The 12,942-nt window shown below is 36.4% G+C and overlaps 1 protein-coding gene across 1 annotated transcript; it reads left to right on the top strand.

Moving 5' to 3' along the window:
* Positions 1–8,747: 8,747 nt before the first annotated feature.
* Positions 8,748–12,662, top strand: LOC142627043 (WAT1-related protein At3g28050-like). The gene is made up of 7 exons (XM_075800827.1): positions 8,748–9,041; positions 9,140–9,205; positions 9,350–9,463; positions 11,452–11,686; positions 11,802–11,960; positions 12,110–12,261; positions 12,364–12,662. Exons 1-7 carry the CDS (start codon positions 8,869–8,871, stop codon positions 12,515–12,517), a joined length of 1,053 nt encoding a protein of 350 aa, XP_075656942.1. The 5' UTR covers positions 8,748–8,868; the 3' UTR covers positions 12,518–12,662.
* Positions 12,663–12,942: the final 280 nt, after the last annotated feature.

The raw sequence follows: 12,942 nt of genomic DNA on the forward strand, positions 1-12,942 counted from the left end.
CCAAAGAAAAAAAAATTCATCAAAACCATGAAAAAAAAAAATCATCAAAACCAAAGAAAAAAAAAATCATCAAAACCATGAAAAAAAAAAATCATCAAAACCAAAGAAAAAAAAATCATCAAAACCATGAAAAAAAATCATCAAAACCAAAAAAAAAAAAAAAAAATCATCAAAACCATGAAAAAAAAATCATAAAAAAAAAAAAAAATTTGTTGAACTACGTAATGACTTGATCCCTCTCCGGGGTACGTAGGCAGCTTAGTACTTTTCACTAAGTTCAGTCACATAAAAAGAAGAAGGACTGTCAGTCTAGCTTGAAGAGTTTGTCCAAAGGTCGTCAACATGCTTTCAAGAACCCTTTGATTGGCAAGGCGTCGCTTAAGATCAATCAATTGCTCACTATATGATGTTCAAAGATCATTGTGGTAGAAAGTGATAGCTGCAAAGAATTGGTGTTACTTAGCTTTCCTTGAAATAATGATAAGTTGATTCTCGGTTATGGAGTAAAAGAAAATCTTCAACCTCTGTTGCAAGGAATGGACTCTGCATGGCATTGCTCATCTTTTGTGGACATATTCCCACGTCTCTGAAGTATACTTTGCATCACTTATCTCCTGGGGGCATCTTTTTTGTACCTTTCAAGTCTAGGCTATATTGTCTCTCTTCTAGGTTGTGCCACTTCACAACTCTGAAATTTGAACCACATCATCTCCCTTTTGAGTGGTGTTGTTTCACATCATGTCTCTAAAATCTGGAAAACGTCACCTTCCTCCAACATCTGAAGTTGATGTTGCATCATCTCTCCTCTAAGGGCATGTTCGTGCAATGTCAAAATCAAGGCGGCATTCTTCTCACATCTTCAAGGTTTTATTGGCATCTCTTTGCATCCTCAAAGTCTTGATGGGAGCTTCTTGAAACTTCAAGCTTCATTATAAAGGCCAATACTAGTGCAACTTCGATTCAAATAAAGTGTTGACGTAGCTTCATGGCAAAAATGAATGTTGGCATGACTTCTGTGCAAATGAAGTGTTGACGTAACTTCATGGCAAAGATGACTGTTGGCATGGCTTCTGTGCAAATGGAGTGTTGACACGACTGCATGACAAAGATGGATGTCGGCACGACTTCAATATAGATGAATTGTTGGCCTAGCTTCAATGCAAATGAAGCGTTGACGCAACTTCATGGCAAAGATGAATATTGGCATGACTTCTGTGCAAATGAAGTGTTGACGTAGCTTCATGGCAAAGATGAATGTTGGCATGGCTTCTGTGCAAATGGAGTGTTGACACGACTGCATGACAAAGATGGATGTCGGCACGACTTCAATATAGATGAATTGTTGGCCCAGCTTCGATGCAAATGAAGTATTGACGTAGCTTTATGGCAAAGATGAATGTTGGCATGACTTTGGTGCAAATGAAGTGTTGACGTAGCTTTATGGCAAAGATGAATGTTGGCATGGCTTTTGTGCAAATGAAGTGTTGACGTAGCTTCATGGCAAAGATGAATGTTGGCATGGCTTTTGTGCAAATGAAGTGTTAACGTAGCTCTATGGAAAAGATGAATGTTGGCCCAGCTTCGATGCGAATGAAGTGTTGGCGCAACTTCATGGCAAAGATAAGTGGTGACGCGATTTCCATACAAAGAAAAATATGGATGCAGCTTTAATACAAGGACGAATACTGGCACGGCTTCATGGTAAAGACTTTTGATGTGGCTACATTGCAAAGATTCTTAATATGGCTGCGTTGCAAAGACAAGTGTTGATACAGCTTAAATTGCTAACACCAAAGCTAGTACGACTTCAAAGACGAGTACTGACGATAGCATTATTACCTAGCTGAATACCCTTATGGAAACGTCGTTGCAAAGACGAATATCACTAAAAGATTGTTAATGCAAGAAAAGAATGTAACAACATGAAGGCATACGTTCTTGCAACGTTGCTATCAATGAAATACAAAGTCACCAAATGAAGGCAAACACTTCTATGAGAACGTCAGCGTGAAGTTTGATGTCAAAACCCAAAGATCAAGGAAACTGAGCTGCAAAACAAAAACAAGCAAAAAGGAAAAAAAAATGTCAGAAGAAAATCTCATTGCATGTCTAAACAAAGGACAAAAAAAAAAAAAAATCTTAAAAGCTGGAGAAGAAGACTGAAGGCTAAGAATGCCCAAATGAACGAAGCCAACCTCACATCTTATATAGAGAATTTCTGCTAAACTAGCAGACAAAAAAAATGAAGAAAGTCAGCAAACCCAACTGACCAATAAAAAAAATTTACATTCACATTTCAGAAATGTGAAAACAACTGGAACTCAAAGTCAGATTTTGCAAACTCAAATGCACTTAAAATAAGAGAAGTCTGCGTTGAATTTTGAAATGAAAGAGCATCTTCAGCCATAGAGACAGAAGATAATGCAAGTCTGAATTCATGGCAAGTCACATGGCTAGTCTGAATTTTTACATCCTGTCAGGGCGGCCACCACAAAATTAGACCAAAAGGCCATAAGTCCAACAAAGACCCACGACTTTCTCATCTGAATTTGTGAAAATCCAGACCTTATTTCACAAATCTGACACCACAGGAGTCTTCTACAGCCTTCGATCCACCAAACCTGAAAATTTCAGGCCCAGATACCCGGCCACGCATCGCCACACATGGCCAAGAATTTTCAGCGACCCGCGAGTTTCTCATTCAAATCTGCGCAAATCTGAGAACAATTTTACAAAACTGATACCACCATTAGAGCTATCGGCCTTCTATCTACAAAACTCGAAATTTTTAGGTCTAAACGATGAGCCACGCGCCACCACGCGCCGCCACAAGCTCGCGATGACCACCGTTTAGTCCATCAAAACTGTGCAAATCTGTGCACAATTTCACAAAACCGACCATATAGCAGTCTTCTATGGCCATATAACTACAAACTGTGAAAATTTCAAGCCCAAACGATGAGCCACGCGCCACCACGCGCCGCCAGAAGCTCCGACGACGTGACACGCGCTCCCACGCGCCGCCAACAAGCTCCACGCGCCTACACGCGCCGGACCGACTTTCCCACGCGCCAGACGCGCGGCACGCGTCACACGCGCCAGGTGCAATCCGATGACGTCATCAAACCGATTCGACCCGGAAAACCGACCCGGATCCGGACCGCCTGAAAAAAAAAAAAAATAAAAAAAAAAAAAAAAAAAAAAAAACTTTAACAAATTAAGACTTTGACTTTGACCAAAAAGTCAAAATTTTCAAAACGGCCCTGTCCCACTCAATTTTTCGCGTACTTTCCAATTTTGGGGTCTGTTTCTTCAACTGAGGCTCGAAAACTGTACAACAGTCCAATTTCTAAAAAAATTGACTTTTGCACAAACTTTGACCAAAAGTCAAAATTTTTAAGATTGACCTGTCTTACTCAATTTTTCGCGTACTTTCTAATTTTGGGGTCTATTTATTCATTTGGGAATCCAAAATTGCTCAAAATAGTGTGATTCTGCCACTATGGGCTTTGATGTAAACTTTGACCGAAGATCAAGATGTTCAATGCAAAACTTGTCCTATCAGGTTGTCGCAAAGATTTTGATTTTAAAATCTAGGTATTTGTTTTGGACTTAGAGACTACATCTGCTTCTCCAAAGTACTAGTGATGTCCAAAATTTAAGCTCTCAAGATCATAATTTGAGATCCATCCATTTGGTCTGGATTCCCTCAAAATTATCTTCCAGACTTGATCAAGGCTCCCCTTTCAAAAACAGACGAACTCTCACAAGTATGTCTCAAAATTGAAATTACATTGGGTCACAACTTCAGCCAATTATTTCCGTCGGTGCCTACCAGTCTCCAACCTAACATTCCCATTCGGCGCCTACTGTTCCCATCCACCGTTCTCACCAAAAAATCTCATCCGCCATTCTTAAACCACCCAGCTACCATTCTTCATCTCTTCACTATAAATAGAAGGGCCGGATCCGCTAAATCCATCAAGAAAAAAAAAAACACATACACTGAGTCATGAAATGAAGATTTGCTTCTTTCAAATTTTCAAATCCTCATTCTCACGGCCAGTGCTCACTGTGGCCGCATCAGTCGCAACCCCTAGCAACCCAAATCGCTTCATAATCGGCTTGAAATCAACCCTCTCATGGTTCGGGAGAAACCCTTCTCACAACATTATCGTCGTTTTAGGATTCAAACAAATTTTGTTTCCCTACTTAACGACCTCATTTGTCCATAAAGTTACTCATAACACGGTCTCGCATCGTTGTTCCATGCTTTCTTGGATTTGGTTGGCAAATCCAAGTCCAAACAGAGACACCCGTTACTAAGATCAGGGCTTCCGTAGTCTCTCTCCAACTGCTTGGTCTCCCATTAGAAGTAGCAATTCGGAACAAACAGCAACCTAGTTGGTTTCTAAAACCAGGATCACAAGTTAGCTCTATCTTTCATCTTTTGTGCTTTTCCAACAAGTGGCATTAGGTGAAGGTTGTAAAACGTGTTGGGGTATCCTACAAATTGTTTCCCATCCAACACTTGTGATGACCTCCAAGGTACCAAATGTCATCAGAAATTAGCCTTTGGTGTCGGTGAAGGGTTACCAAAGCCTCATCCCATGTTTCCGCCATCATGGGGTCCAAAGGTCATCATTGCTGGTACCACAAAACACACTTTCTGGAATTACTCCAACTTAAGATCAGCTTGAAGAATTTCAGAAAATATACTTCTGAAATTACTTCAACTTAATGTCCGTCAGTATGGTCCAGTTACACAAGCACATTCAATGACTTGTCAGTTCGGACTTCATTCAAGATGCAAACAGCCTCAATCTCCGAAGATGTACTTACCAGAGACATCTATGCCAGAGAGTCCCCAACATGCAGGGTCAGTACCATGGTGTCATATGTTTCACTCATTCACTTCATTTTCATTTCTATTTTCTTCACCATCAACATCAACAAACCCAAAATACTCTTCTGAAATTACCTCAACTTAACTTGAGTGATGCAATAACACATGCACATTCAACCACACTCCCACATGTTCTCTCTGTGATCCGAAGTATACCCTTCAGATATAACTTCACCAGAAGTTCTTAAAAATAATAGGCTAACTCCAGAGTTCTGCATGCTGTACCTAGCCAACATCCTCACCTCTTCTCCATCTTCAACACCCTGTGATCGCCACCAACGATCCAAAATACTCTTCTGAAATTACTTTGACTTAACCTTTGCTGAGAAAGCTCGGTCACACGAGCACATTCAAATACTGGCAGACCCCTTCTCAGTCTCATCAAAGCCTTTCATATGGGTGGGTCTACTCTTCTGCAATTACTTCATCCTGTTAAAAGCTCCACCACCTTCAACTATTTCAGTAGAAGAGTCAAGTATAAAAAAGAAATCCACTTTCTTTCAAGACTCATTCATTCACCACACTCTAAAAACTGTGTGCATGAACGAGTCTCGAGGGGGCATTTGTAGAGAGGGAAAATTTCCGACCTATCACAAGCTGACACATCATACTACCAAGTCCACAAAATACAGCCAATTACAAGGCGCCACGTACTGCTGCTAGGTTTTGCCATCACTATTCGGATTCCAATAGAAATTTTCCAAGTGTCATTGAAATAAAGGCATGAAACTGCATCAGCACGTGTAAGCGATGACACAAGCAGCCCTGCACGTGTAAACGATGACACAAGCAGCCCTGCACGTGTAAGCGATGACATAAGCGGACCAATCAAGCTGTGACAAGTGTCACCAATCAGACTTCGCCACGTGTCACTCACCTACCCCTAAACTCCTATAAATAGAAGCCTTCCTAAGACATTTAGGAGGACACACAGACACAGGACGGAGACAGAAGGAAGAAGATATCTTGAGTTCAGAAATCCAGAAGCTCTGTCGGAATCAAACCCCGAAGCCTCCAAGAACTTCAACCTCGAATACAGACAACATTCGAAGCAAAATCATCCAAACTACTCGTCCAGATCTCAAAGTTCACTGGAATCAAGCTCAAAAGCCTCCAGAAATCTCAACAAACCATAAATTAACGAAGCTCTACGGAATCAAGCCTCTAAAGCACCGAAGAACTTCCACCACAAACCTTCAAACACGAAGAACACACGAAGAACACGAAGAACACACGAAGAACACGAAGAACACGAAGAACAAAGAATTTTTAACAAGCTCATAGCCAGAGATTCATTGTAATTCCGTTTCAAAGATCTTCGATCCATTCCTCAGCCAAATTGAAGAATATCTTATGTTCAAATCAAAATCACATTACCACAATTCCAATCAATAAATCTTTCAAGGAGATCGAATCAGAGGATTACTCTTTTGTAATTACAGAGAATTGTACCACACATTTATCAATACAAATTCGTATTTGTGAAACTATTTTACTTGTTTTATTTATTTCGAACTAAGAAATTTAGTCGTCTACAGTAATTTTATGACTTTTGCAGATGTAGGCCTTTGAAGCAAAGTGGGAGATGTGAAGAAGATGTGGGAAAAAGAGTAAGAACAAAAAGAAGAAGAGGAAAAAGGAGATATATGGCTTGCTGTGTGGTTGTGGGAATGGGTGGGACCATGGGAATCTCTCTCTCATTCTCGTCAAAGAAATTAAAAGCATTGTATTGTCAGAAAAAGTTGATAACTTTACCCACTAAAAAAAAGAACGTCTGCTACCGGATAATGGAGAAATTGTGCTCCCAAAACACGAAGAAGAAAAATTTTTAGGTGCTTCCGGGTATGGAAAAATGATCTTTTTTCTCTTACATTTATGGTGAAGTTTACTATAAATGTGAGAAGAGAGAACACTATTCTTTATACTTTGAAAATATCTAAGAATTACTCTAAATACAAAACACAACATTTTTTTCTCACATTTTGAAAATATGTTATTAGAAACATAGTACTAACATTATGAGTATTTTAAATATGTATTTTTACAACATTTTTTAAATTATATTTTTCATATTATTTTGAATAACAATACTTAAACATCACTACCAAATAATCTCATAGGGTATATTATTAAAGTGGTGATGCCAAATAATACATCATAACATATGAAAATTTTTCATTCTCTTGTGCCCACTCTCTTTTCTTTCTCTTGCCCTCTATCTTACTAAACATGTTAATATAGTCTTAAGCATTTGGTAAAGTGAATTTCCATTCAACCCATGACTTTAACTTTTCAAAATTATCCAATTTGCTTTCAATGAACAAAAATCACTTAATAGTGTTTGAAAATTCTCATGCTCCTTGTTTTATCTCTTGTTGCTATTTATATGGGGATTTTGGCATTTTACCCCTATTTTTTAAAATATTTGGCAATATGTCCCTGTTTCCAGACTATATAGGTTTATGCCTCTGTTTTGAAACTCGATTTCTTCAAAATTGAGTTTCAATGAAGAACTCGACTGGTTTAAAATCGAGTTATGCCCAATCAAACTTAAAAAAAAAAAAAAATTGCATGGAACACGAGTTCAATTGAAAACGCCGCTATAGGTGTTACCCAACGTTGCTATAAGTTTTGGGTTGATCAAACTTAAAAAAAAAAAATTGCATGGAACTCGAGTTTATGGAACTTGAGTTCTATTGAAAACGCTGCTATAGGTGTTACCAAACGCCGCTATAAGTTTTGGGCTGATCAAACTTAAAAAAAAAAAAAAAAAAATTGCATGGAACTCGAGTTCCATGCAATTATTATTAATTTTTTAAAAATTTTATTGCCCCGTACTCGATTTTCTACCAATCGAGTTTTTTAATTGAAACTTGATTTTAATAAAATCAAGTTTCGAAACAAGGGCATAAATCTATATAGTTTGAAAACATGGGCATATTGTCAAATTTTTTAAAAAATAGGGGTAAAATGCCAAAATTCCCCTATTTATATACCATTGACTATCCAAAAATTTCATCATGCATATAATTGCCGTAATACAATTATTGTGAGACCTGCATAGTCAATACAAGCTCTTAGAAGAAAATAGAGGCCTTATTAAGAGGATCAAAAATATTTTAAATTATGTTAAACCTCACTTGTTCTTGGGAAGCAACTTTGATATTTTTGAAAATTTTTGTAGTACATGATATTAACCCAAACCTTGTGGTTCATGTATTACCTACTTTTTTTTTTTTTTTTTCCTGCTAATAGGTTCTTGTATTACCTCATTTGTACTTGGGAATTAAATTTGATATTTTTTAAAAATTTACTATATGATATTAGGAGAAAATGAGCATTTACCTATAATTTACAAACTATACAATAAAATACTCCTGTTTTGAAACTATTTAACAAAATGCCCATATTTTTAAGCTCTATTTTAACAAAATCGAGTTACAAGTGAAACTCGACATTGTTAATGTCGAGTTCTATAAATAATTAAACATTTAAATTTTTTTTTTTGAAAATTTAAGTGGAACTCGACATTGGTAATGCCGAGTTCTACCTACAAACATACATATAACTCAATTGTGAAGATATCGAATTTTACATAAAACTTGATTTTGTTAAAATTAAGTTTTAAAAATAGAGACATTTTGCTAAATAATTTTTAAATAAAGATATTTTCTTAAATAGTTTGTAAATTAGAGGTAAAAAACTCATTTTACCCATGATTTTAACCTAAATCTCGTGTGGTTCATGTATTACCTCATTTGTACTTGGAAACAAATTTGATATTTTTTAAAAAGTTTAGTAGTACATGATATTAATCCAAACCTCGTGTGGTTCATGTATTTATCACCCAAAAAAAGAAAAAAGAAAAAAGAAAAAAAAAACACCCATTGGGGGAGGAGGCTTTGACCTTTAAACACCGTGCATGAACAGTAGCTCAAAGGGAGAGGGAGAGAGAGAGAGAGATGAAGGGTTTGGGAGTAACAGCAGCCATGGTGGCAGTCCAGTTCCTTGAGGTGGGCTTCAACACTATGCTAAAAGCAGCCATGAGTAAAGGGATGAGTAACTTTGTTTTTGTGGTTTACTCAAATGGCCTTGCCATCTTCGTTCTTCTTCTAGCTTCCTTCATCTTTTACAGGTTTTCATATTCATCTGCTCCAACTGTTCAATTCAACAACTACCTTGCCGTACTTTCTACATAACATCTTTTTTCTTATCACTTTGATTATTTTGCAGAAAAAGAAGTCTTCCTCCACTGACAGTTTCATTAGTCTGTAGAATCTTTCTTCTTGGCCTGCTAAGGTTCTTTTCTTGTTTAATTCAGATTGTAGTGATAAGATATAAATGGGTTTCCATTTTTGTTTTTGGTACTATAAATGGGTTTCTAATATGTGTACAAGCTTACACTTATCTATAATCTATCATGATTTTTGGTGGGTTTTATAGTTGCTGTGTGCAGAGCTTCATGTTTACTGGTATAGGGTACAGCTCTCCAACTTTGGCCTCAGCAATGGTTGATCTGACTCCAGCTTTTACTTTCATACTTGCCATCATCTCCAGGTGGGTCTCCTCTCTGTTCAAAGTGCTCAATGACTAAAAGCCACGCTCACCAGTGGCATTTACCATTTAGAATATGCCACGTGAGTTTGGGCTGGTTCATTTCTGTTATTAACCCAAAAAATAGGGGACACTTTTTGTTTTTAGCATTAATAGACTTAGATACTTTCCCACAATTTCATATCTCATGTGTGATGGTGAATATTACTGGATTTTGCCTGGTATTTTTCCCCTCCAAAATATTTTGGAAGACCAACAAAAAATCTTATGTCCCAATAAAATTGTTCCACTTTATATTGTATCAATTATAGTATGTGAGTCATATGTCTAATTTTAGAAAAAGAAAAAAAAGAAAAAGAAGAAGAGACATGTCACATACCGTGATTGGTGGATTATAGAACAATACACACATTGGAACAAAGATTTTTATTTGACAGTGTTGATGCCAAAGTCAAAACTATCCTTTGGATTTCCAATATGAATATTTAGGATTCTAAAATTTACTCTTCTAAAGTTAATTATTGGTGTTTACAATTAGTGTTGAGTTAGATGGTAAGTTTAAAAGTTTTTTTTTTTCCCTTTATTGATAAAAATAAAAAGAAGGTAGTGTAGTAATTTTCATATAACAGCGGTAATGGCACACATTAGTAAAGAAGAGAAGAAGTCATATAGGAAATTAGGAATGGTAATCTCAATAGTTTTTGATACTACGTGAGAGTTGAAAGATGAAATTTTGTGCTGTTGTAACTTGTAAGTTAATGTAAAAATACTACTGGATGTCCTGGGTAGTGTGTGTAAAGTTTGAAAGTTAGAGTTGAAATTTGTCATCCATATTATTGATGGTGATTTTGTTTGAACCTAAGTAATTTGGTCCCCAGACATTAAACTTTGTCATGTGGTGCTTGCTATTGTTAATCTCGCTTTCACTTTTGTTTAATACACCTGCACTGTTGGCCAAACAAGAGAGAATAATTTTGAACTTGGAGCATTTGTGTTAAAGACTTAAAGTCTAAATTAAATTATGATAGGAGTATGTCAAGTGTGAAGAATTTTAACAGAGGAAGTCTTATTCAAAGTCTAGATCAAGAAAGGATATCAATGACATGACAGGGAATGCCATTTCTATCATGAGATGAGAAATCGTCAATCATTCAAACATTTGAAGGAGTTGAAAACTAATTATGGTAGTTAGAACTCTGTGGATGCAGTGATTGTTGTAGCATGTGGAGAGGATAATGTTGACGGTGAAACTTTTTATGGTTACTAGATATTTGGTTTTGATTAAAACTTCATGGATTTGGATTTACCCCCTCATTTCACATATGCTGATATAGAGATTAGTTTAATATTTACAGGACTTATGTTGAAGGTTCTGTTACAGTATATAATGATGTGGAATGTAAAGGTATGAGAATAGCTACAATAAAAATTAAGGTGTTTGATGAGTACTAGTCAAGACACCTGCTTATGAAGTAGAGATTTGTTAAGTCCTGCCTGTGAGGCATAATAGTTCCTACATAAGATTGAAATCCCAGATTGGTGTAAGAAGAAAATTAAAAAGATAAATCCATATTAATAAAAGGTGATAGTATAGTTTTTTATTGCGTCAGAATTGGAAGACAGTTTAATCATGTGTTTATGCTAGTTGTTCTTAAGTTCGAGAGTTGAATTTGAAAATTTGTAATTTATTTTATTGATAATGGATTTGTTGCGGGCAATTTAGTTGAATTAAGTTAAACTTTGTGTTTTTGCGGTTCTTACTGTTGTTCAGTTTTGGGTGTTTTCCACAATTTTTAGTATTGAGAATTGAAATATAGAAAACGTCACTGATATGTAGGCACGGGTGAACTAACTTTAACATGGAGATCAAAAGGCTGATATGGAGAATAACCTCTGTACATTAAGATATATTACCATAGATGATGAACTAAAATGTTAAAACTCTTTCAAAAGATGTGAATAATAAAACTTGAATGAAATGGTGGTTGTAGGATGGAAAAGCTGGACTTGAGAACCCAAAGCAGTCTTGCTAAGTGTATTGGCACTATGGTATCCATTATAGGTGCATTAATTGTGACTTTGTACAAAGGCCTGCCTATCATAATTGCTTTATCATCCAATGGTCAACCCAGTGAGGTTCTTCTGTCACTGCAATCAATTTGGGTCCTTGGAGGCTTTCTCCTTGCCATTGGTAGCTTATGTCTTTCAATATTGTTTATTGTCCAGGTAAAACTGGTTTAAACATTCTAGTCCCCTCTTACTGTACATGTTGCAGACATTATATCTCAGAAAATTGACTCGAATTTTTTTTTCCCCCTTCTTTTCGAATGTACATATCTAGACCTGGATTATTAGAGAGTATCCTGCAGAGTTGATTGTAACACTTATTGCTAGCATTTTTGCGACCTTCCAATCTGCCTTGGTGGCTCTAGTTGCAGAGAAAGACCCAAAAGTTTGGAGATTAACGTCTAATATGGAGTTGATAGCTATAGGCTATTCGGTAAGCATGATGAAGGCGACATGCTCTACTTTAGGCTTGTCATTCTGTCACGTAGATCCCAAAATTTTGGGACTCAGAATTGGTAGTTGTTGTTGTATCTTGTCACTCATTATAGCTTACCCTTTGTTTTTCCAATAACTTGTTTGTAGGCCGTTTTCCTGGTAGCTGCACGAAATGTTGTTGCTGCATGGGCATGTCGCAAGAAGGGTCCTGTCTTTGTTGCATTATTTAGTCCTCTAGGGATGGTCATTGCACTTGTAATGGGTGTTACTTTTCTTGGGGATACTCTCTATCTTGGAAGGTATAATTCTTGTATCTCAATATAGTAATTCTGTGAAGCTATGCTACTGTCCTGCAATATTAAGGACTATTATGATTATGATTCAATTTTATTGCTGTGCAGTTTGATAGGAGCAACTGTAATAGCTCTTGGGTTTTATGCTGTGATATGGGGGCAAGCACAAGAAGAGAAGACCATTGAAAACAGAGGAGTTTGTAGCTTTGAGTCATCTTCTGCTAAAGTTCCTCTTTTGGAAAATAAAGGCTTGGATATCTAGGACACTTGCACAATAAATTAAAAACCAGCTATAGCTTTGGTTTGATGTTTTTTCACTGAAGTTGTTAAGTGTGGTGAAAGATACAATCAACAACCATGTGTATATATTTATCTATAATGGAAAGTTTAAAACGAAATTTGATGAATTTCTTAAAATATTAAGAGCTTTGATATAGTCTTTTTGAGACGCCTAAAATGGCCTGCGCAGCTTTACAAGTTTTGTCATTGGTCATAAAAAGTCTCAATTTCAGCCATATGTTGAAAGAGCATAACTTTATTGCTGGGTTATCTGTTTGAGGTGAATTTATTTTGATTTTATGGAACTTTCAAGATCTAAGTGTACAAGAACTAGAAATAGTAATCCATAGGAAAATTAAAGAGTAAAAATTATTGGTTAATATGTCACAAATAAGCAACATTAATTAA

This window comes from Castanea sativa, chromosome 3 (genome assembly GCF_040712315.1).
Source record: "Castanea sativa cultivar Marrone di Chiusa Pesio chromosome 3, ASM4071231v1".
Taxonomy (NCBI): domain Eukaryota; kingdom Viridiplantae; phylum Streptophyta; class Magnoliopsida; order Fagales; family Fagaceae; genus Castanea; species Castanea sativa.

Excerpts from the sequence above, each read along its gene's own strand:
- LOC142627043 (XM_075800827.1), top strand. The coding sequence starts at position 8,869 with ATGAAGGGTTTGGGAGTAACAGCAGCCATGGTGGCAGTCCAGTTCCTT. Across the intron at positions 9,206-9,349 it reads TTTCTTCTTGGCCTGCTAAG|TTGCTGTGTGCAGAGCTTCA; the intron begins GTTCTTTTCTTG and ends TGGGTTTTATAG. Across the intron at positions 11,961-12,109 it reads TGATAGCTATAGGCTATTCG|GCCGTTTTCCTGGTAGCTGC; the intron begins GTAAGCATGATG and ends ACTTGTTTGTAG.